This window comes from Thunnus maccoyii, chromosome 19, assembly GCF_910596095.1.
Source record: "Thunnus maccoyii chromosome 19, fThuMac1.1, whole genome shotgun sequence".
In the NCBI taxonomy this organism is placed as follows: Eukaryota; Metazoa; Chordata; class Actinopteri; order Scombriformes; family Scombridae; genus Thunnus; species Thunnus maccoyii.
In genome coordinates this window covers 24,096,884-24,121,783 of record NC_056551.1, presented here as the reverse complement: position 1 = coordinate 24,121,783, position 24,900 = coordinate 24,096,884, and the positions used below count along the sequence as shown (strand labels likewise).

Here is a 24,900-nt window from a genome sequence, read left to right as displayed (position 1 = left end):
ACTCAGTTGCATATTTACCTTCCTTACTAGATTGCTTCAGAGCTGTTTTTTAAGACTTAACTGATCATCTTACGTGATGAGGTCGATTTTGAAGTCAACAGGAAATTAGAGGGATTGACATGAACTTGACCTTCGCTGTAATGTCACGTATCAGTAGTTGCACAACAAGATAAAGTGGACGTGGCAAACTTTGTACAAACCAGAGACATTTAGTCTGATGAAGTGCATTTGTCCACTCAATTTATGTTAATCCAATTAATCTAATGAATCCAGAATATTGAGTTTTCTTTTTTTTGTTGTTTGTTTGTTTCTTTTATATTTTTGGGTTTTTTCTTTTTACATATATTGCGCCATACTAAGCATGTTTTGTAATAAAATGGTGAAAGTAGAGCTGAAACAATAGCTCAATTAATTGATAAGTCAATCAACAGAAAATTATCAGGTAGCTATTTTGATGATTGATGAATTGTTGCAGTCATTTTTAAGTATAAACGCCAATACTTTGATGGTTTCAGCTTCTCAAATGTTAAAATTAACCATTTGTAGGAAATTTTGATGGGTGTTTTTCACAATTTTCTGATGTATAAAAAAAATAAACATTGATCAATTGAGAAAATAATCGGCATATTAATAAATAAAGTGAGATATTCAATTCCAGCATCACATCACATCATCAACATCAACACATTAAGTGGCAGGAGATTTGGAAATTTGATTCATGACCTCAGTATTTATAAAATCCAACAAAGAACATCGGTCATGAACGAGAAATAAATTTTGACCTGATGATGTCACTACATGAAAGGCTAGGGGAAGGGTTCAAAAAAGTTATTAAATTTGATCCTTGGGGTAACAGCTACCAAATTTCATTGCAATCCATCCAATAGCTGTTGAGACGCTTTATAAGCTGCAAGAGAATATGCAAATAAATACAAGGACTTACTATTTTGTTAATGTTTTGTATTTCCTGTATACATATATACACACCCCAGGTGTCACCTTTTCTTGGCCTTGTGATCTATCTGTCTGCTCTCTCTGCTGGTCCTCCAGCTGTTGGCCAAACATTTTATTCAGCTGGGGTTGTTGTTGTTGTTTTGACGATTGTTTTGTTTTGCTTTGGTTGCGGTGATCCTGATGGGACAACATCTTAAGGGAGGGGAAGGGGTGGGTGTCACATTTTGTTTGGCCTTGTGATTTACCTGTCTGCTCCCTCTAGAGGTGTTCATGAGGGCAGCTTGCAACAGCTGAGGGCCCACAGGGTTCCCAGGTTATTTAAGTCCAGGCTGCAGCACAGCCCAGTCTCACATTCTTCTCTGACTGCTTACGGCTGCTGCTGGTTGCGGCTCTCTGTTCTCCCCTTCAGCTACTTGGTTTGGTTTAGTTCTGTTTCTGTAGTTTGGTTATTTTATGTTCTTGCACCTTAAAACACTCACACACACATTTTACACTCAAGCACATCATACACCACTGACTACTGATTTCCACACTCCATATTGTGAATTTTTCATTTTGTTTAATTTTGTCTAATTTGGTTAATTTGTGTTAATTAACTTATTCTCTATTAAAACTAAGCATGGTGTGTGTTCTATTTTGGTGCGGCCAATGAGCCGGGTCATAACAATATATATATTTACTGAAAAAATTATTTTATTGCACATATGTTTCACAGTGAAAAGCTTTCTGTCATTCCTTGCTTTGTACTTTCTTTAAATATACATCACTTCTAAAACAAAACAACCTTTTGTCTAAATATGTTTGAGTATCATTGTGATAGTGAAAGACAACCAAGAAGCAACACTTATGTGATCAGCAAACATCCCTCCTTGGTATAGTTTGTTTAATGCTTCCCCCTGCTGGTGAGAAATGTGCAGTACATCCGATATGTACACTAACTGAGCACTTTATTAGGAACACCTGTGCAATTAAATGCAATCCAATACAACAGCTCTGACATAAATTCTACTTTTTTACGAGGCTTATACGTTTTCAGTTTTTGTTGACATTATGAGAAAGGTGATAATTCTACTTTGTGTTTATTATTGAGGTCGTAGTTGGTGGATGGTAGTGGTGTACTGGAGAGCATTATATTGAAAATTGTTGGAAATATTTTGTCCCCCTCATGTATGTTAATAGAGTGGAAAATTTTTACTCCACTACATTTATTTCATGGCTAGAGCTTATTTTCACATAAATACTAAAATGTAAAGCCAAGCCAAGAGTATATAACCTTGTTAAGATTAGCTCCACTTTGACAGCAATAAAATGCTGTTTAAAGGTTACTGCATCAGTAATAATGTTGCTAATATTCACAAGTAAGGCTGGATTACCAACCAGGCAGAGCAGCAACTGACCAGACCCCCAGTCTTTGGCAATGACCCCCTGTTTCAGAGCTTTGAGCTGTCTAAATTACTGCTTATATTGTTTTAATACATCTAATTCTCTTTACATCTTTTACGACACATTTGTTTTATGCACTTTGCTTGATGCAGTTTGCTTGATTTCAGCAGGATATGAATGATTGCCTTTGTGTAGTTTTAATGGGTCTAATCTTTTATTCCATGTTGTAATTTGATGAATTTTCTGTCAGTGTTTGATGTGCCAGAATTGAGACCCAAACCTAAAATGGACAAAATTCAGCAGGTTTTATAATGTAGGATAAAAGTCTGTCTGTGTTTTTTAAAGAAATAATTTTTGCTTGTATATCTACATTTTAGTTTGAAATACATACAAATACATTTAAAATACATACCCCTCAATATTATTTCTCATTTACTGCCTTAGAGCATGTTGAAGAACTTTGTGTTTGGTCATCTAACTGGTCATCAAGTCAATATGACCAAATAATGATTTCTTTGTTCAGGTGGGATCTGTCACTGTAGATTTCACAAAGTACATAATAAAAGGCAACTGCAGTTTTCAACATATTAAACATACAGTTGGAGTTTGTGCTTCCTGTTTGGGACTTGACAAAAGTAAGAAAAATAAAACTTTCTCCAAAGTAAAGATAATCTTTACAAATTGAACCAGTTTTTTATATATTTTATACTTTTATAAGCTTGTCTTGTGTTTAGACTCAACCCAAAGTCACAACTCCTGCTTGTCCAGAATGCAGCAGTTCAGATTATTAGAGGAGTAGAAAGACGTGGTCACATCACTCAGTTGCATATTTACCTTAGTTACTAGATTGCTTCAGAGCTGTTTTTTAAGATTTAACTGATCATCTTACATGATAAGGACAGTTTTGAAGTCACCAGGAAGTTATAGGGTGTGCTTTTACTCACGTTTGTTGCAACATCAGGTAATATCATGTATCAGTTGGCGCACAATAAGATAAAGAGGACGTGGCAAACTTTGTACAGACTACAGACATATAGACTGATGAAGTGCATTTGTCCACTCAATTTATATTAATCCATTGAATCTAATTAATCCGGAATATTGAGTTGTTGATTTTTTTGTTTGTTTGTTTGTTTTTAGATTTTTGGGTGTGTATGTGTGTAATACTTATGTACTTTTAATGAAGCAATAGTTTGAATGCATGGCTTTTGCTTGTAATAGAGTATTTTACGCTGTGTTACTGTCACTTCTAAAATTCAATGCATAATCTAAATAGAAGGACAATAACCACCAAAGTCCATAAATGAAACCTGCAGACCTAAAAAAAAAAAAAAAAAGTCACACACGCTGGTCATTTAAACATAAAATACTATCTTCTGACAATATATAAGTTATTCTTTGATATTATATCAGTGGAGGCGTAGAAATATAATTGATAAGCGGGTTTTGAATGTTTCCATATAATGTTCCTGTAGTGCAGATGAAGAGAAATGCGTGTTCTAGTTATCAATGACGGAAGGAAGATGAACTCATGAGTGAGATTATTATCATATCACCGAAATCAACCCGAGCTGTGTCTCGGTTGGTTAGATGCGGTCAGCTGACTCAGTGACATCAACTAGTGTCCAACTCATCTATTTGAAGAGGGGATGGCACTTCAAACAGTGAAGCAGTAACACCATCGGACATTACATTACATTTTATTTTAACACGCTCTTGCAGCCATGACTTTAAAGACTCGATGGTCTCACCTGTTTCTCCTTTTGTGTTGCGTCCAGACTTGTCTCTCTCAGTCAGGTAAGATATTGCTTTGTTTTTTTCTATCACTAATGTTTTATGCTGTCATGAAAACATTCAGCTCAGGTAGATTTAAAATCCAAAAAGACTTGGTCATAACCTAGTAGCCTCTATGGCTGGACCGTGTATGGTCAATGTGTGAAATTGTGGACAATTTGTTACAGAGATAGTCAGTGTCAGGGGCGCCGGATTCATTTCAGAAGTGCGGGGGGACCGCGGACGCACACACGGTTCCATTCATACTTTTCTGAGGTCGCGGACACAGATATTGTATGTTCATGTATATGCTTTATTACAAACAATCCTACCGTATAAACCTGGAATCTGTGTGTAACAGCTGACCTCTTTATATACAGTCAATGGTGTAGATGGGTAGCAGAACACAGAACATTATTTACCGTTAGATCCTTGCCGATCCTGTTAATGAATTTACTGCTGCTGTGCCATGTGCGTAAATGCTCACATCACTAATGTATCGTTTCAGCTGCTGTGTGATGCTGCAGGTATTTGCTAAAGTCAAAGGAAAGAATCTGACGCACAGCCAAGTGTGGGCAGTAAACATCATTACTGATGTTTTTGCAACATCCCGGATTACATTCAATTACACCTGAACGACATTAATTTACAATTCAGTCTCATTAAAAGCTGTATAAAAACCAGTCTGACGGACGTTTCAGTAGATTATGTTATAGATGCGAAATACTATAGAAGTTAAAGAAGCAAAATACATGAAAGTTCATTTGTGATGTTGGAGAGCTCTGTGTGCGCACATTTGCTGACTAAAGACACACAAACTGTGTCTTTTTTTCTCTCTGCAATTTTCATTATGTAACAATCTCTGTGCTGACATGTGGAGAGAAGCGTGAAACACTGGAAACCGCTCCGCTCATTGTAAAAGTAACTTTACTACCTGTAACACGTCCACGACTTGTAAGCATCTTGTTGTGCAGCAACATATTTCTCTTCCACTCTGTTACATTAATAACAGTTTTGATGAGATGAAATATGCGAGGAAAGGCTCAAAACACTTGGGGCTGAAGCAGTGGTGGCCCTCGGGACCTACAGGAGAGCCCCAAAGCTTTGTTCACTTTTGCTGTTAACATGAACACAAATGCGACGCAGGAGATTTTCTGTGATTCAAAGAAACTTGTGGCATTTAGTGCCTACTGCATGAAGTAGTGTGATGGTCACATAGTGCAAAGAAAAGAAACTGATCTTTTTTAATCTTAATTTATTTCTTGGTATTTTACCAATTTTGTTCTGTCCTACTTTAACCAGTTAATTAAAGTTCAAATTATGGGATGGTACCAGTGAGGCTATAGTACGTTATGTTTCTGCACATTATATTTAGTTATATTGCTTTACTCTGTATTGATTAAAATGGAAAAATAGAAGAAAACAAACAGTATGCTTGTGAGGAAGCTCTAGTTCCCTGCTATGACTGTGTGCGGGATTTGTTCACGTGGAACCCGCTGCAGGTGAAGAATCGCGCAGATGTCTTGAATTTGTATGGATTTATTGTCACCACCACAACCACAATCCTTGTACAACTGTCTGATGACTCAGTGGTTCTGTGTAAAAGAACATAATAAATCAGAATAAACATGTCAGATATCCGTATGAAAGTATAACAGGCTAATGTAGAAATGATAAACTATATTACTTTCTGAATGTATACATTTCAACTATACAAGATAATACAACTGGCAAACAGCCGATAAATAATGTGGCCATGTATTAAACAGGCATAGCTGGGGCTGAAGCAGTATATTCCCTCTAACAGTGGGTTAATATACATTAGCAGTGCAACACTGCTATCTATTGGCCAGTAATAGACATGCATGACATCAATCCAGGGGCTGAGCGAGCTGCTACACTGCACGGGTTGTGCACGCCTGTTAACTAAAGAGTGGACCTACAAAAGGCCGTTCAGTCCACTATTCTATTGGTAATATGGTAAATATCACACAACACAACTCAAACATAAAGTCCTAACCGTATGCTTGAGAATATGATGCCTGTTAACATCTAGTGACTGTGGGTAACAGTAGCTGCTCATATGAGACTACACAGTCGGCAGAATACATGAATATGAGCCCCTTTAGATTGGTTAACACAGAAACAATTCACTAACGAACAGCAACTATAACAACATTCTTAAACATTTCACTCACTTGCGGTAGACGGACTTGACACCAGATGACTGTTAGTACAAAACAAAGTTCTTAACCCAAAAGAGCGTCTGATGCGTGGCAGATTTCAGACTACCATCTTGAGGAAACTGCGGGTCAACCTAGTTTTGTTCTGATGAGCCCCAAAGTCCATGTCACATGATGCAGAGTTCAGGTGGGGGAAGAGAGAGAGAGAGAGAGAGGGGGGCATTATGTAGTGAGAGTGTTGCTGTTAAATGGGGCCTTTTGGACAATGCTTGTTTATGTGGCATGAACCACATCCCCTGTCCTGTACTTCTTACACCTCTGCTGAAATTGCCACAAAGCTACAGACAGTTTAGATGGAAAAGGATGCTTTAATAAAACAAAACAAAGAACCTACAAAATCCCTGTTCATAATGTGTGTATATTTATGTTATTCTGCATAGTAGTAGTATACACTACTTTATTACATGTGTGTAAATCTCTTTCTCTTCTGTTATTCTAGGTCAAGGTCCAGTGGGTCCAGTAGGTCCACCAGGTGAGTGACTGAAAATAAATAATAATATATAACATTAAGTTATAATTCTAATGTTTACAATGTCTACTTCTAACATATGCTGTGCTTTACCATGTACTATACCTTCACCTCAGTCTTCCTTTACCTCAAGCTCACTCTTTACTGTCTCATCTCTACATGTTTGTAGCAGCACCAAAGCCAACATTTTATCCAAAATTAGATGAAATGAACACAGCCTTCAATAGGAAATGATGTACTCTTTGCACAAAAAGTGGCATAAATGTGTTTTCTGAATTTCACTAACCTGAATACCCAAGTTCCATGAAATTGTAGTAGTTTTAATACTAAAAAAAAAGAAAGAAACATGTCTAACTTCACCAACTGCACACAAATGAAGTATAGGAGAAAAAATTATTACATGATAATCAGGTCAGAACTATATTGAATTATTGCCATATACGCTAACATGTGGTATTCACGGATGGCTTTTAGGATGTTATTTTTACATGAAAAATATAAAGTTCAATTTTGTTTAAAAAAAAAGTTTGCTAAGTAGTATGAAACTCAAACTTCTTTCACCACAATCAACCTATTGCCAAATATTATTCATAATTAAGCCCTACATTTATGCAACTAATTTGCATAAATGTAGGGCTTCTTCGAATTTTCCCAATTTCTTTCTGTCCTATTTTAACCAGTTAATTAAAGTTCAAATTATGGGATGGCTCCAGTGAGGGTACAGTACATAATGTTTCTGCTCATTACATTTAGTTATATTGCTTTATTCTGTATTCATTTCAATGGAAAATAGAGGTTAAAAAAAACATACATTATGCTTGCTCAAATGGTGTGAACCACATCCCCTGTCCTGTACTTCTTACACCTCTGCTGATATTGCTGCAAAGTTACAGCCAGTTTAGATGTAAATGGATGCTTCAATAAAACAAAACAAAGAACCTGCAAAATCCCTGTTTGTAATGTGTGTATATTCATATTATTCTGCATAGTAGTAGTATACACTCCTTTATTACATGTGTGTAAATTTCTTTCTCTTCTGTTATTCTAGATCAAGGTCCAGTGGGTCCAGTGGGTCCACCAGGTGAGTGACTGAAAATAAATAATAATATATAACATTAAGTTATAATTCTAATGTTTACAATGTCTACTTCTACCATCAGCTGTGCTTTACCATGTACTATTCCCTCACCTCAGCCTCCCTTTCCCTCAAACTCACTTTTCACAGTCTCATCTCTTCATGTTCGTAGCAGCACCAAAGCCAACATCTTATCCAAAATTAGATGAAATGAACACAGCTTTCAAATGGAAATGATGTACTCTGTGCACAAAATGTGGCATAAATGTGTTTTCTGAATTTCACTAATCTGGATACCCAAGTTCTGGGAAATTGTAGCAGTTTTAAAACAAAAAACAAAAAAAAGAAAGAAACATGTCTAACTCCACCAACTACACACAAATAAACTATAGGAGGAAAAAAATTTCCCAATTTCTTTCTGTCCCTTTTTTAACCAGTTAATTAAAATTCAGATTATGGGATGGTCCCAGTAAGGGTACAGTACATAATGTTCTTGGACGTTATATTAATTAAATTGCTTCATTCTGTATTCATTTAAATGGAAAAATAGAGGTAAAAAACATACAGTATGCTTGTTTAATTGGTGTGAACCAAATCCCCTGTCCTGTACTTCTTACACCTCTGCTGATATTGCTGCAAAGTTACAGCCAGTTTAGATGGAAAAGCAAAGCAATAAAACAAAACAAAGAACCTGCAAAATCCCTGTTTGTAATGTGTGTATATTTATATTATTCTGCATAGTAGTAGTATACACTCCTTTATTACATGTGTGTAAATTTCTTTCTCTTCTGTTATTCTAGATCAAGGTCCAGTGGGTCCAGTAGGTCCACCAGGTGCGTGACTGAAAATAAATAATAATATACAACATTAAGTTGTAATTCTAATGTTTACAATGTCTACTTCTACCATCAGCTATGCTTTACCATGTACTATAACTTCACCTCAGCCTCCCTTTACTTCAAACTCACTCTTTACTGTCTGATCTATTCATGTTTGTTGCAGCACCAAAGCTTACATTTTACCAAAATTACATGAAATGAACACAGCCTTAAAATGGAAATTATGTACTCTTTGCACAAAAAGTGGCATAAGTGTGTTTTCTCAATTTCACTACTTTAACCAATTAAAGTTCAGATTATGGGATGGTCACAGTGAGGATACAGTACATAACGTTTCTGCTCATTATATTTACTTATATTGCTTCATTCTGTATTAATTTAAAATTTTGGAAAAATTGTGGGGAAAAAAACCTACACTGTGCTTTTTTATTTGGTGTGAACCACATCCTCTGTCCTGTACTTCTTACACCTCCGCTGATATTGCTGCAAAGTTACAGCCAGTTTAGATGTAAATGGATGGTTTAATAAAACAAAACAAAGAACCTACAAAATCCCTGTTTGTAATATGTGTATATTTATGTTATTCTGCATAGTAGTAGTTGTTATAAAAATTATGATTACACTGTGTATGAGTGTTACTATTTTATCTTGATCATGATAAATTTTTCCTTTCTTGTACTGCAACTCTGCAACATCAGCAGACTAATCAGCTAAGGTTAAAGGAAGCTCAGCATTATATTTGTAAAGAGGAAGATGTAGAAATTAAAATTCGTTGGAGACAAGGTGAGACATGTCATCTGGGGGTCAGTTGGGCAGGATGGCTCCTAGACAGGAGAACTGAAAACAGACATGACGTTATCTATAAGTCTGTATTTGATAGATTAAGAAAAGAACTGTAATGCCCACTTAAGGTGTATAAAACCCTGTTGTAGGCACTCCTCTGGAAGCCTTTTTTTTAATCCTGTGTGTTGCATTGTGAAACGCTCCTTCTTGTACAAGAAAATACATTCTGTTAAATTTTGATAATTCAGCTCTGGTCTCTATTGTTTAATGGTCGTTATGAAGAATTTCTTTCAACAATACTATACACCCCTTTATTACATGTGTGTAAATTTCTTTCTCTTTTGTTATTTGAGGTCATAGTCCAGTAGGTCCAGGATGTCCACCAGGTGAGTGACTGAAAATAAATTCTCCTAAAATATAACATTCAGTTGTTATTCTAATGTTTACAATGTCTACTTCTACCATCAGCTGTGCTTTACCATGTACTATACCTTCACCTCAGCCTGCCTTTACCTCAAGCTCACTTTTCACTGTCTGATCTCTTCATGTTTGTAGCAGCACCAAAGTCAACATCTTATACAAAATTAGATGAAATGAACACAGTCTTCAAATACAGTACAGTACAGTACATCATGTTTCTGCACATTATATTTAGTTATATTGCTATATTCTTTATTCATTCAAATATAAATATAGAGGGAAAAAAAACTAAAGTATGCTTGTTTATTTGGCGTGAACCACATACCCTGTCCTGTACCTTTTACACCTCTGCTGATATTGCTGCAAAGTGGATGCTTTAATAAAACAAAACAAAGAACCTACAAAATCCCTGTTTGTAATGTGTGTATATTTAAACTATTCTGCATAGTAGTAGTATATACTCCTTTATTACGTGTGTGTAAATTTCTTTCTCTTTTGTTATTCCAGGCCACCGTCCAGTAGGTCCACCAGGTGCATGACTGCAAATAATTTCTCTTAATATATAACATTCAGTTGTTATTCTAATGTTTACAATGTCTATTTCTACCATCAGCTGTGCTTTACTATGTACTATACCTTCACCTCAGCCTCCCTTTACCTCAAGCTCACTTTTCACTGTCTGATCTATTCATGTTTGTAGCAGCACCAAAGTCAACATCTTATACAAAATTAGATGAAATGAACACAGTCTTCAAATACAGTACAGTACAGTACATCATGTCTCTGCACACATTTGTAATGTGTGTATATTTAAATTATTCTGCATAGTAGTAGTATATACTCCTTTATTACGTGTGTGTAAATCTCTTTGTCTTTTGTTACTCCAGATGAATATGAAGAGGGTAAGTTACTGCAAATAAATTCTCCTAATATATAGTGTTCAGTTATAATTCTAATGTTTACAATGTCTACTTCTACCATCAGCTGTGCTTTACCATGTACTATACCTTCACCTCAGCCTCTCTTTACCTTGAGCTCACTTTTCACAGTCTCATCTCTTCATGTTTGTAGCAGCACCATTTATCCAAAATTACATGAAATGAACACAGCCTTCAAATGGAAATGATATACTCTTTGCACAAAAAGTGGCATAAGTGTGTTTTCTCAATTTCACTAATCTGGATACCCAAATTCCATGACATTGTAGTAGTTTTAATACTAAAAAAAGAAAGAAACTTGTGTCTAACTGTCTAACTTCACCAACTGCACGCAAATGAAGTATAGGAGGAAAAAATTACTACATGATAATCAGATCAGAACTATATTGAATTATTGCCACATACAGTAACATGTGGTATTCATATCTGCCTTTTAGGGTGTAAATATATAGTTATTTGTGTATGAAACATGAAATGTGCAATTTTGTTTGAAAAGAAAATGTTTGCTAAGCAGTATGAAACTCAAACCTCTCCCACCACAATCAACCTCTTGCCAAATATTATTCACTATTTAAGCCCTACATTTACACAACTAATTTGCAATAACTATTTTCATTCACTTGTAACATTCAGTGCCAATGCATGAAGTAGTGCGATGTTCATAAAGTGCAAAGAAAAGAAACTGATCTTTTTTTATCTTAATTTATTTCTTGGAATTTTCTCAATTTCTCAAAAAAAACAAAACAAAAGAAAAACAAACAAAAAAAAAACCATGTCTAACTCCACCAACTGCACACAAATAAATTATAGGAGGAAAAAATACTACGTGATAAACAGATCAGAATTATATTGAATTATTGCCATAGTATACACTAACATGTGGTATTCACATCTGCCTTTTAGGGTGTATATATATATGTATGTATATATATATACATATATATATAGTTATTTTATATACGAAACATGTAATGTGTAATTTTGTATGAAAAGAAAATGTTTTCTAAGCAGAATGAAACTCAAACCTCTCCCACCACAATCAACCGTTTGCCAAATATTATTCACTATTTAAGCCCTACATTTACACAACTAATTTGCAATAACTATTTTCATTCACTTGTAACATTCAGTGCCAATGCATGAAGTAGTGCGATGTGCAAAGTGGATGCTTTAATGAAACCAAACAAAGAACCTAGAAAATCCCTGTTTGTAATGAGTGTATATTTAAATTATTCTGCATAGTTGTAGTGTATATTCCTTTATTACGTGTGTGTAAATTTCTTTCTCTTTTGTTATTCCAGGCTACCATCCAGTAGGTCCACCAGGTGCGTGACTGCAAATAAATTCTCTTAATATATAACATTCAGTTGTTATTCTAATGTTTACAATGTCTATTTCTACCATCAGCTGTGCTTTACTATGTACTATACCTTCACCTCAGCTTCCCTTTACCTCAAGCTCACTTTTCACTGTCTGATCTATTCATGTTTGTAGCAGCACCAAAGTCAACATCTTATACAAAATTAGATGAAATGAACACAGTCTTCAAATACAGTACAGTACAGTACATCATGTCTCTGCACATTATATTTAGTTATATTGCTATATTCTTTATTCATTCAAATAGAAATATAGAGGGAAAAAAACTAAAGTATGCTTGTTTATTTGGCGTGAACCACATACCCTGTCCTGTACCTTTTACACCTCTGCTGATATTGCTGCAAAGTGGATGCTTTAATAAAACAAAACAAAGAACCTAGAAAATCCCTGTTTGTAATGTGTGTATATTTAAATTATTCTGCATAGTAGTAGTATATACTCCTTTATTACGTGTGTGTAAATCTCTTTGTCTTTTGTTACTCCAGGTGAATATGAAGAGGGTAAGTTACTGCAAATAAATTCTCCTAATATATAGTGTTCAGTTATAATTCTAATGTTTACAATGTCTACTTCTACCATCAGCTGTGCTTTACCATGTACTATACCTTCACCTCAGCCTCTCTTTACCTTGAGCTCACTTTTCACAGTCTCATCTCTTCATGTTTGTAGCAGCACCATTTATCCAAAATTATATGAAATGAACACAGCCTTCAAATGGAAATGATGTACTCTTTGCACAAAAAGTAGCATAAGTGTGTTTTCTCAATTTCACTAATCTGGATACCCAAATTCCATGACATTGTAGTAGTTTTAATACTAAAAAAAGAAAGAAACTTGTGTCTAACTGTCTAACTTCACCAACTGCACACAAATGAAGTATAGGAGGAAAAAATTACTACATGATAATCAGATCAGAACTATATTGAATTATTGCCACATACAGTAACATGTGGTATTCATATCTGCCTTTTAGGGTGTATATATATAGTTATTTGTGTATGAAACATGAAATGTGCAATTTTGTTTGAAAAGAAAATGTTTGCTAAGCAGTATGAAACTCAAACCTCTCCCACCACAATCAACCTCTTGCCAAATATTATTCACTATTTAAGCCCTACATTTACACAACTAATTTGCAATAACTATTTTCATTTCCTTGTAACATTTTGTGTCAATGCATGATGTAGTGTGATGTTTATATAGTGCAAAGAAAAGAAACTGATCTTTTTTTATCTTAATTTATTTCTTGGAATTTTCTCAATTTCTCAAAAAAAAAAACAAAAACAAAAGAAAAACAAACAAAAAAAACCATGTCTAACTCCACCAACTGCACACAAATAAATTATAGGAGGAAAAAATACTACGTGATAAACAGATCAGAACTATATTGAATTATTGCCATAGTATACACTAACATGTGGTATTCACATCTGCCTTTTAGGGTGTATACATATATATATATATATATATATATATATATATATATTATATACGAAACATGTAATGTGTAATTTTGTATGAAAAGAAAATGTTTTCTAAGCAGAATGAAACTCAAACCTCTCCCACCACAATCAACCGTTTGCCAAATATTATTCACTATTTAAGCCCTACATTTACACAACTAATTTGCAATAACTATTTTCATTCACTTGTAACATTCAGTGCCAATGCATGAAGTAGTGCGATGTGCAAAGTGGATGCTTTAATGAAACCAAACAAAGAACCTAGAAAATCCCTGTTTGTAATGAGTGTATATTTAAATTATTCTGCATAGTTGTAGTGTATATTCCTTTATTACGTGTGTGTAAATTTCTTTCTCTTTTGTTATTCCAGGCTACCATCCAGTAGGTCCACCAGGTGAGTGACTGCAAATAAATTCTCTTAATATATAACATTAAGTTGTTATTCTAATGTTTATAATGTCTACTTCTGCCATCAGCTGTGCTTTACTATGTACTATACCTTCACCTCAGGCTCCCTTTACCTCAAGCTCACTTTTCACTGTCTGATCTATTCATGTTTGTAGCAGCACCAAAGTCAACATCTTATACAAAATTAGATGAAATGAACACAGTCTTCAAATACAGTACAGTACAGTGCATCATGTCTCTGCACATTATATTTAGTTATATTGCTATATTCTTTATTCATTCAAATATAAATATAGAGGGAAAAAAAACTAAAGTATGCTTGTTTATTTGGCGTGAACCACATACCCTGTCCTGTACCTTTTACACCTCTGCTGATATTGCTGCAAAGTGGATGCTTTAATAAAACAAAACAAAGAACCTACAAAATCCCTGTTTGTAATGTGTGTATATTTAAACTATTCTGCATAGTAGTAGTATATACTCCTTTATTACGTGTGTATAAATGGCTTTCTCTTTTGTTATTCCAGGCCACCGTCCAGTAGGTCCACCAGGTGCGTGACTGCAAATAAATTCTCTTAATATATAACATTCAGTTGTTATTCTAATGTTTACAATGTCTACTTCTACCATCAGCTGTGCTTTACTATGTACTATACCTTCACCTCAGCTTCCCTTTACCTCAAGCTCACTTTTCACTGTCTGATCTATTCATGTTTGTAGCAGCACCAAAGTCAACATCTTATACAAAATTAGATGAAATGAACACAGTCTTCAAATACAGTACAGTACAGTACATCATGTTTCTGCACATTATATTTAGTTATATTGCTATATTCTTTATTCATTCAAATATAAATATAGTGGGAAGAAAAACTAAAGTATGCTTGTTTATTTGGCGTGAACCACATACCCTGTCCTGTACCTTTTACACCTCTGCTGATATTGCTGCAAAGTGGATGCTTTAATAAAACAAAACAAAGAACCTACAAAATCCCTGTTTGTAATGTGTGTATATTTAAACTATTCTGCATAGTAGTAGTATACACTCCTTTATTACATGTGTGTAAATGGCTTTCTCTTTTGTTATTCCAGGTGGAAAGCAAGGACGTGAGTGACTGCAAATAAATTCTCCTAATATATAACACTCACTTATAAATCTAATGTTTACAATGTCTACTTCTACCATCAGCTGTGCTTTACCATGTACTATACCTTCACCTCAGCCTCTCTTTACCTTGAGCTCACTTTTCACAGTCTCATCTCTTCATGTTTGTAGGAGCACCATTTATCCAAAATTACATGAAATGAACATAGCCTTCAAATGGAAACGATGTACTCTGTGCACAAAATGTGGCATTAATTTGTTTTCTCAATTTCACTTACTTGGATACTCAAGTTCTGGGAAATTGTAGCAGTTTTAAAACAAAAAAACAAAAAAAAGAAAGAAACATGTCTAATTCCACCAACTACACACAAATAAACCATAGGAGGAATAAATTACTACATGACAATCAATTCATAACTATATTGAATTTTTGCCATATACGTATTCATATATGGCTTTTAGGGTGTATATATATAGTTATTTATGTACGAAACATATAATGTGTAAATTTGTTTGAGAAGAAAATGTTTGCTAAGCAGCATGAAACTCAAACCTCTCCCACCACAATCAACCTCTTGCCAAATATTATTCACTATTTAAGCCCTACATTTACACAACTAATTTGCAATAACTATTTTCATTCAGTTGTAACATTCAGTGCCAAACTGATCTTTTTTAATTAATTTCTTGGAATTTTCCCAATTTCATTCTGTCCCTTTATAACCAGTTGATTGAAGTTCAAATTATGGGATGGCCCCAGTGAGGGTACAGTACATAATGTTTCTGCTCATTATATTTAGTTATATTGTTTTATTCTGTATTCATTTCAATGGAAAAATAGAGGTAAAAAAACATACATTATGCTTGTTTAATTGGTGTGAACCACATCCCCTGTCCTGTACCTCTTACTCCTCTGCTGATATTGCTGCAAAGTTACAGCCAGTTTAGATGGAAATGGATGCTTTAATGAAACAAAACAAAGAACCTACAAAATCCCTGTTTGTAATGTGTTTATATTAATGTCATTCTGCATAGTAGTAGTATACACTCCTTCATTACATGTGTGTAAATGGCTTTCTCTTTTGTTATTCCAGGTGGAAAGCAAGGACGTGAGTGACTGCAAATAAATTCTCCTAATATATAACACTCACTTATAAATCTAATGTTTACAATGTCTACTTCTACCATCAGCTGTGCTTTACCATGTACTATACCTTCACCTCAGCCTCCCTTTACTTCAAACTCACTCTTTACTGTCTCATCTCTTTGTGTTTGCAGCAATACCAAAGCTTACATTTTACCAAAATTACATGAAATGAACACAGTCTTCAAATGGAAATTATGTACTCTTTGCACAAAAAGTGGCATAAATGTGTTTTCTGAATTTCACTAACCTGAATACCCAAGTTCCATGAAATTGTAGTAGTTTTAATACTAAAAAAAAGAAAGAAACATGTCTAACTTCACCAACTGCACACAAATGAAGTATAGGAGGAAAAAATTATTACATGATAATCAGGTCAGAACTATATTGAATTGCCATATATGCTAACATGTGGTATTCACAGATGGCTTTTAGGATGTTATTTTTATATGAAAAATGTAAAGTTCAATTTCGTTTAAAAAAAAAGTTTGCTAAGTTGTATGAAACTCAAACTTCTTTCACCACAATCAACCTCTTGCCAAATATTATTCACTATCTGAGCCCTACATTTATGCAACTAATTTGCATAAATGTAGGGCTTCTTCGAATTTTCCCAATTTCTTTCTGTCCTATTTTAACCAGTTAATTAAAGTTCAAATTATGGGATGGCCCCAGTGAGGCTACAGTACATAATGTTTCTGCTCATTACATTTAGTTATATTGCTTTATTCTGTATTAATTTCAATGGAAAAATAGAGGTAAAAAAACATACATTATGCTTGCTTAATCGGTGTGAACCACATCTCCTGTCCTGTACCTCTTACTCCTCCGCTGATATGACTGCAAAGTTACAGCCAGTTTAGATGGAAATGGATGCTTTAATGAAACAAAACAAAGAACCTACAAAATCCCTGTTTGTAATGTGTTTATATTAATGTCATTCTGCATAGTAGTAGTATACACTCCTTCATTACATGTGTGTAAATGGCTTTCTCTTTTGTTATTCCAGGTGGAAAGCAAGGAGGTGAGTGACTGCAAATAAATTCTCCTAATATATAACACTCACTTATAAATCTAATGTTTACAATGTCTACTTCTACAATCAGCTGTGCTTTACCATGTACTATACCTTCACCTCAGCCTCTCTTTACTTCAAACTCACTCTTTACTGTCTCATCTCTTTGTGTTTGCAGCAATACCAAAGCTTACATTTTACCAAAATTACATGAAATGAACACAGTCTTCAAATGGAAATTATGTACTCTTTGCACAAAAAGTGGCATAAATGTGTTTTCTGAATTTCACTAACCTGAATACCCAAGTTCCATGAAATTGAAGTAGTTTTAATACTAAAAAAAAGAAAGAAACATGTCTAACTTCACCAACTGCACACAAATGAAGTATAGGAGGAAAAAATTATTACATGATAATCAGGTCAGAACTATATTGAATTGCCATATACGCTAACATGTGGTATTCACGGATGGCTTTTAGGATGTTATTTTTATATGAAAAATATAAAGTTCAATTTCGTTTAAAAAAAAAGTTTGCTAAGTTGTATGAAACTCAAACTTCTTTCACCACAATCAACCCCTTGCCAAATATTATTCATAATTAAGGCCATAATTAACATTTATGCAACTAATTTGCATAAATGTAGGGCTTCTTCGAATTTTCCCAATTTCTTTCTGTCCTATTTTAACCAGTTAATTAAAGTTCAAATTATGGGATGGCCCCAGTGAGGCTACAATACATAATCATAGTTTCCTCACATTTTTTATTTTCTATATTCTATATTTATTTGTGATGATGAAATATGTTCATGTTTTTGCTTCCTGTCTCATTTGTCTGAAAAGCAAGTTATGCAAAAAGTCAGATTTCTAATATTCTTGAACTGATGTGGTGTTTTGCTCTGTTCATCCTCTTTCCAGCCTCTTTGTCAAGATATACAGTAGGAAAGAAGAAACATTACAACAATAAAATATCTCATTGCATCCTCCTTGTACTGGCCCCTCAAAAAATCTTGATCAGTATTTCTTATCATGTTGGTGTGTTTAGAATGTTTAGATTGGATGATGTGAATTATGAGGGTCAATGATCACAGGATTTAGTGTAATGACTCAAACAAAGGTAGTGTGGAGAATTTAAACACAGAATTTATTTTTAAAAAGTTAGGATTTTGAATAGTCACATTTCATAAGGGCTCATATTAGCAGCTTTCTCCTTCACAGGAACAAGTAGGTTACTGGTAGTGATAGTAAGGAGGCAGTTTGAGCATGATATTGTCTGGAAGGTATTATTTGGTGCTTCTGGTTTAATAGAATGAAATGTGAGATTCCTATATAGTTTTCACAAGCAGGCCAAAAAACCTTTTCATTAAAGTTGAATAGGTCACAACTTTACCATTGTTGATAGACTAGAGACTTCATTAGCTCTATCTAGTGTAATATGTACACTTCTGGCAGTCTTAAGTGTGCTCTATAAAACATCTAAGCTACCTATGGTATTTGTGCAATATAGGGGCAGTTGAGGGGGTACAGTGATTCACGACATAAAAGAATGTGGGAACAAGGTAACGTGAAGGGGCCAATGGCCTTTGGCCCCCCTACTTCAGGCGCCAGTGGTCAGTGGTAGTGTCTATTATGTGCGTTCCTAGATATTAAATGTTCATTTGCAATTTTCTGTAGTGGTCCCAGTAATATTTGCTGGTAAAGTGTACTGACGTAGCATCACATGACATGGTTAAGCTACATTTGAGTCAAAAAAGGGCATAAATGCAGTTGCAAGAAGAATACCCTCCACTCATATCTTGGGATGTTTGATGTGAAGGAAAACTTTCTCTTTCATCTGTTTCACTCTGCAGATTCTTGTTTTTCACTCTGCATTGAGTGTTTTATCAGTGATTATTATTTGGAGAGCTTTAACTCTCTCTCATGCCTCTGTGTGCCTTTTTTCTGCCTCTTTCCCAGTCGATGATCATGGAGGCTGTGGTGGACGTTATAAATGAAAATTTTGACAGCATTTCGGGTGCAAATTTAGAAGGCTCATTTCTGCCCAGTTACCACAGTTACAGTCAAATCAAGCGCACCTGTCAAAGCAGCCACCCTGCCATAAACTGATATAGCAGCTCCATGAGTCGTATGTTTTACCTTCCATACTCTGTTTGTGATGTGAAAACATCAGAGAAATAAAAAGTTTGTATCCAGGTATTGCGTCCTGGCTCAATCTCAGTGGACTGCTATTACAAGTAGGAACAGGTCAAAATACTCACGGTTGAAAGAAACCGACTCCAGCTCACATTTGAGTGTTCAAATTATCATATGTTCCTGCATATAAACCAGCATACTTCTGCTTTTCACATGTTTTCATATTGTCACTTCACAACAGCTGCAGGCTACCCTGGTATAGTGTGTGTCAACTCCCAAGCCGAAAAAATCATGAGAAGTGGATGTCAAGGAATCTGTAAAGGGAGCAGATATTCCGTGAGGGTCAGCTCCCAAACCAAAGAAATCCTGAGCAGTCATCTTACAACTGTCTTCCTCCCAATCATCTACATCATTGTGTTTGCTGTGGGGCTGCCCACCAACGCCATGGCAATATGGATATTCCTCTTCAGGACCAAGAAAAAGCGCCCGTCGTCGATCTACATGGCAAACCTGGCTCTGGCTGATTTGCTCTTTGTCATCTGGGTCCCCCTGAAGATATCATACCATTTCAACGGCAACAACTGGATCTACGGAGAAGGGCTGTGCAAAGTGCTGGTGGCGTTTTTCTACAGTAATATGTACTGTTCCATCGCCTTTATCACCTGCATAAGTGTCCAGCGTTATTGGGCGGTGGTCCACCCACTGTCCGAGCAGCAGAGGGACAACCGCATACCTGTGTCCGTCTCCATCACAATCTGGGTGGTGGTCTGGCTTATCACCATCCCTCTCTACCTGTATGACCAACAGGTCACAGTAACAAGCTATGATCTAGAAATCCTTACCTGCCATGATGTCACCTTGCAAAGTCAGGCTGAAATAGCAGCTGGCTACTTCCTGACAATGGGAACTCTGGGATTTGTTGTTCCCACTATTGTGTGCATCATATCCTACATCCTCATGCTCAAAGCTCTCAGGAACAGCATGAAAAATGTTGCCATCACCAAGAAGCGACGGAAGGCTGTGGTCTTGATCATCACAGTGTTGGTTATGTTTTTAGTGTGCTTCACCCCCAGTAACATCATGCTGCTGGTACACTATATCCTTCTGTTGGGCGGGGCCGACAACAGCCTTTACGGATTTTACATCGCCACCCTGTGCCTGGCTAGTCTCAACAGCTGCATCGACCCTTTTGTTTACTACTTTATCTCCAAGGACTTCAGGGATCATGTGAAGAACACGTTCCTCTGCAGGAGCGAGAGGACAGTGAAGAGAATGAAGGTTTCCTTCAGGGCTCCGAAAAACTTACAAGAGCAACACACCACGCCTAAGTCAGGAAAAACACAGAGCACTGAATGCTAGTGGATTAATCATTATTAAGCTGTTTTATTCCTGATCATTATCTCCCTTCAGATATCGTTTTTCGGTAACACTTAATTTACAGGTCTCTTCATTTGTATAGTAAAATAAAATAAAGTGTTACCTTTTTTTCTTATTCTACTGTAACTTCTTCCACCTCAGGTTTGGTTCAGTACATGTAAGGAAATTTAGGAGTCATCTTTGTCAATGACCTCCTGTTTTTGAGCTGTCTAAATTACTGCTTATATTGTTTTTGTAAATACATTTAATTGTTTTAATATCTTTGACAACAAACTTGTTTTATGCAGTTTGCTTGATGCATTTTGCTTGATTTCAGCAGGGTATGAATGATTGCTTTTATTCAGTTTTAATGAATCTCATCTTTTATTCCATGTTGTAATTTGATGAATTTTCTGTCAATGTTTGATGTGCCAGAATTGAGACCCAAACCTAAAATGTTCAAAATTTAACAGGTTTTATACTATAGGATAAAAGTTTTATGTGTTTTTAAAGTAATTATTTTTGCTTGTACATCTACATTTTAGTTTGTCAATAAAAGTAATTGTCTAACTAGCTGTTTTCTGACTCTGTGGACGGGTCGACATGGGAAAGGTACTTCTCCTTTTCAAAACAATTCTGATATTTTAACCTCCAGGGTTATGTTCTTCCAAAATCCCTCTCAAAGACAAAATTTCATCCCCATTATTTGTTCTGTGTGTAGAAACTCTAATTGGAAGCTTTTTCATACCTCCCAGTGCCTGGCATAATATCAGATATGTAAACAGTAAAAATATCAAGTAAATTGCAGCCATTTTGTGAAAACACACATCATCCACCCTTTTTTCTTTTTCTCTCTCTTTTTTTTTTTTGAAATGGCATTTCAACACCACTACTTGTACTTGTTCACTTCAGTTAATGATTGTCACTCAGCTCTTGTTCACTCCTCCTCTGTTACACTGCTGCACAGAATACCACGGGAGGTGAAGGTAAACGTTTATGTAATTTTATGAATTACTGTTCTCAGTTTACTCACAACGTGTCCCCATATGCAACCACTAATACAACTGACTTCTCCCAAAAAAATTTTCTCCTCTTCTTTTTAACCCTCTCCACAATTTCCCTACTATGGCAAGTAACCTAGGTCACAAAAAACATGCCCCTCAATATTATTCCATTTACTGCCTGAACTTTGTGTTTGGTCATCTAATTGGTCATGTGAAAGAAAACTGAATAGTAGGTTATCATTTTATAAATCTTTTGTATATATGTTACAAATGTTTTCAAACTAAGGAGTCAATGTTTGTCATCAACTGAATGTGATGTAATGTCATCGTCATTTTGGGGATACATGTTGGTGAAGAAATCCTACTCCTAGGCTAGTTGAACTCTTGAACCTGTTTCTATCTGAGGGTTGCTTGCTGACCTCTGGGGTTAGCTAGAGATATCTGTCTTAAGCCTACTGTTTTAGAGACCATACTTGTTTGTATGAAGGTGTAATGGTTTGTGGAAGTGTCCATTTAGGGACCAGACTGTTTTTAGCTTTGCTTCTGGAGAGGTATAAAGCTGTCTAGTTTGAGTTCACAATCTTTAGAGAAAGGGCTGGCTTTAGGGAAAGGGCCAGCTGAACAACATGCTTTCTCTCCAAAAATACAAGATGATTGTATTTTTGTTTGTGTTTTGACATTTGTATAATTGTTACTGATGATGTGATGGATTGTACAGTGTTTACAACTGCTTCAACAAGTAACAATGTTTAATGCTTTCTTTATGTCTCCATGTGCCTTCTTTCTCGAGAGAAAATTTCCACAACAGTCATCAAGCCATTATGACCAAATAATGATTACTTTGTTTAGGTGGGATCTGTCACTGTATATTTCACAAAACAAGTAAAAGGCAACTGCAGTTTTCAACATATTAAAAATGCAGTTGGAGTTTATGCTTCCTGTTTGGGACTTGACAAAAGTAAGAAAATAAAACTTTCCCCAAAGTAAAAATAACCTTCACAAATCTAACCAGTATTTTATACTTTTATGAGCTTGTCTTGTGTTTAGACTCAACCCAAAGTCACGTCTCCAGCTTGTCCAGAATGCAGCAGTTCAGATTATTAGAGGAGTAGAAAGACGTGGTCACATCACTCAGTTGCATATTTACCTTAGTTACTAGATTGCTTCAGAGCTGTTTTTTAAGATTTAACTGATCATCTGATGTGATAAGGTCGGTTTTGAAGTCAACAAGAAATTAGAGGGATTGACATGAACTTGACCTTCGTTGTAACGTCACGTATCAGTAGTTGCACAAAAAAATAAACAAGACGTGGCAAACTTTGTACAGACCAGAGACATTTAGTCTGATGAAGTGCATTTGTCCACTCAATTTATGTTAATCCATTGAATCTAATTAATTCAGAATATTGAGTTGTTTTTTCTTTTTGTTTGTTTGTTTCTTTTTGTTTTTGAGGTTTTTCTTTTAACATATATTGTGCCATACTAAGCATGTTCTGTAATGAAATATTGAAAGTAGAGCTGAAAGGAAAGCCCAATAAATTGATTAGTCAATCAACAGAAAATTAACAGGTAGCTATTTTGATAATCGATCAATTGTTGCAGTCATTTTTAAGTATAAACGCCAATAATTTGATAGTTCTAGATTCTCAAATGTTAAAATTAACCATTTGTAGGACATTTTGATAGGTGTTTTGCACAATTTTCTGATGTATAAAAAAATAAACATTGGTCAATTGAGAAAATAATCACCATATTAATAGGTAGACCAAAATCCAGAGTTGCAGCCTTATCTGAAGTAAGCGTGGGAGACAGTACTGAGATGACGCTTACACAGAGTGAGATATTCAATTCCAGCATCACATCAAACACATTAAGCAGCAGGAGATTTGGTTTTTTGATTCATGACCTCAGTATTTATAAAATCTTTACTACAGGAGGACCAGATGTCACACTTTTACTGAGGAAACTGTGAAACTATTAGTGCAATATTGAACATACTAGAAAAGTTACATTTTAACAGAAGAAGTCAGGACAGCAGTGCTTTGAACTAAATGCTCACAATGACAATGCTAACATGCAACTAACATACTACTAAATTAGCACTAAACACAAAGAACATCTATGGATGATGGCAGTAGTTTGGTCATGAACAAGAAATAAGTTTTGACCTAATGATGGCACTAAATGAAAGGCTGGGGGAAGGGTTCAAAAAAGTTATTAAATGTAATCCTTAGGGGGACAGGTACCAAATTTCATTGCAATCCATCCGATAGCTGTTGAGACTGATGGGTGTATGGGTGGGTGTCACTGACACTGATTTCCACACTCCATATTGTGAATGTTTAGTTCATTTTGTTTAATTTGGTCTAATTTGGTTTATTTGTGTTAATAAACTTATTTTCTATTAAAACTTATTTTCTGTTAAAACTAAGCATGGTGTGTGTCCCATTTTGTTGTGGTCAGTGAGCTGGGTCATAACAATATATATATTTACTGAAAAAATTATTTTATTGCACATATGTTTCACAGTGAAAAGCTTTCTGTCATTCCTTGCTTTGAACTTTCTTTAAGTATACATCACTTCTAAAACAAAACAACCTTTTGTCTAAATATGTTTGAGTATCATTGTGATAGTGAAAGACAACTGAGAAGCAACACTTATGTGATCAGCAAACATCCCTCCTTGGCATAGTTTGTTTAATGCTTCCCCCTGCTGGTGAGAAATGTGCAGTACATCCTATATGTACACTCACCAAGCACTTCATTAGGAACACTTGTGCAATCTAATGCAATCCATTACAACAGCTCTGACATAAATTCTACTCTTACGAGGCTTATACATTTTCAGTTTTTGTTGACATTATGAGAAAGGTAATAATTCTACTTTGTGTTTATTATTGATGTCGTAGTGGATGGTAGTGGTGTACTGGAGAGCATTATATTGAAAATTGTTGGAAATAATTTGCCCCCCTCATATATATTAATGTGGTGGACAATTGTTACTCCACTACATTTAT

At 35.2% G+C, this 24,900-nt stretch overlaps 1 protein-coding gene across 8 annotated transcripts; it reads left to right on the top strand.

The window, feature by feature from the left end:
• The first annotated feature begins 3,946 nt into the window (after positions 1-3,946).
• LOC121885145 (proteinase-activated receptor 2-like) lies at positions 3,947-21,449 on the top strand. Of its 8 annotated transcripts, XM_042394317.1 has the most exons (15): positions 3,947-4,134; positions 6,793-6,825; positions 7,871-7,903; positions 8,698-8,730; positions 9,873-9,905; positions 10,447-10,470; positions 10,827-10,841; positions 12,179-12,202; positions 12,743-12,757; positions 14,091-14,114; positions 14,656-14,679; positions 15,221-15,235; positions 16,328-16,342; positions 17,387-17,401; positions 19,765-21,449. In XM_042394317.1, the coding sequence occupies exons 1-15, from the start codon at positions 4,062-4,064 to the stop codon at positions 20,880-20,882; spliced, it is 1,494 nt and encodes a 497-aa protein (XP_042250251.1). In that variant the 5' UTR covers positions 3,947-4,061; the 3' UTR covers positions 20,883-21,449. The 8 variants fall into 8 exon arrangements, with proteins under 8 accessions (XP_042250251.1, XP_042250254.1, XP_042250253.1 ...); XM_042394320.1 differs by lacking the exon at positions 7,871-7,903; XM_042394319.1 differs by lacking the exon at positions 16,328-16,342.
• The last annotated feature ends 3,451 nt before the right edge of the window (positions 21,450-24,900 follow it).

Excerpts from the sequence above, each read along its gene's own strand:
- LOC121885145 (XM_042394317.1), top strand. The coding sequence starts at position 4,062 with ATGACTTTAAAGACTCGATGGTCTCACCTGTTTCTCCTTTTGTGTTGC. Across the intron at positions 8,731-9,872 it reads GGGTCCAGTAGGTCCACCAG|GTCATAGTCCAGTAGGTCCA; the intron begins GTGCGTGACTGA and ends TTGTTATTTGAG. Across the intron at positions 14,115-14,655 it reads CCATCCAGTAGGTCCACCAG|GCCACCGTCCAGTAGGTCCA; the intron begins GTGAGTGACTGC and ends TTGTTATTCCAG.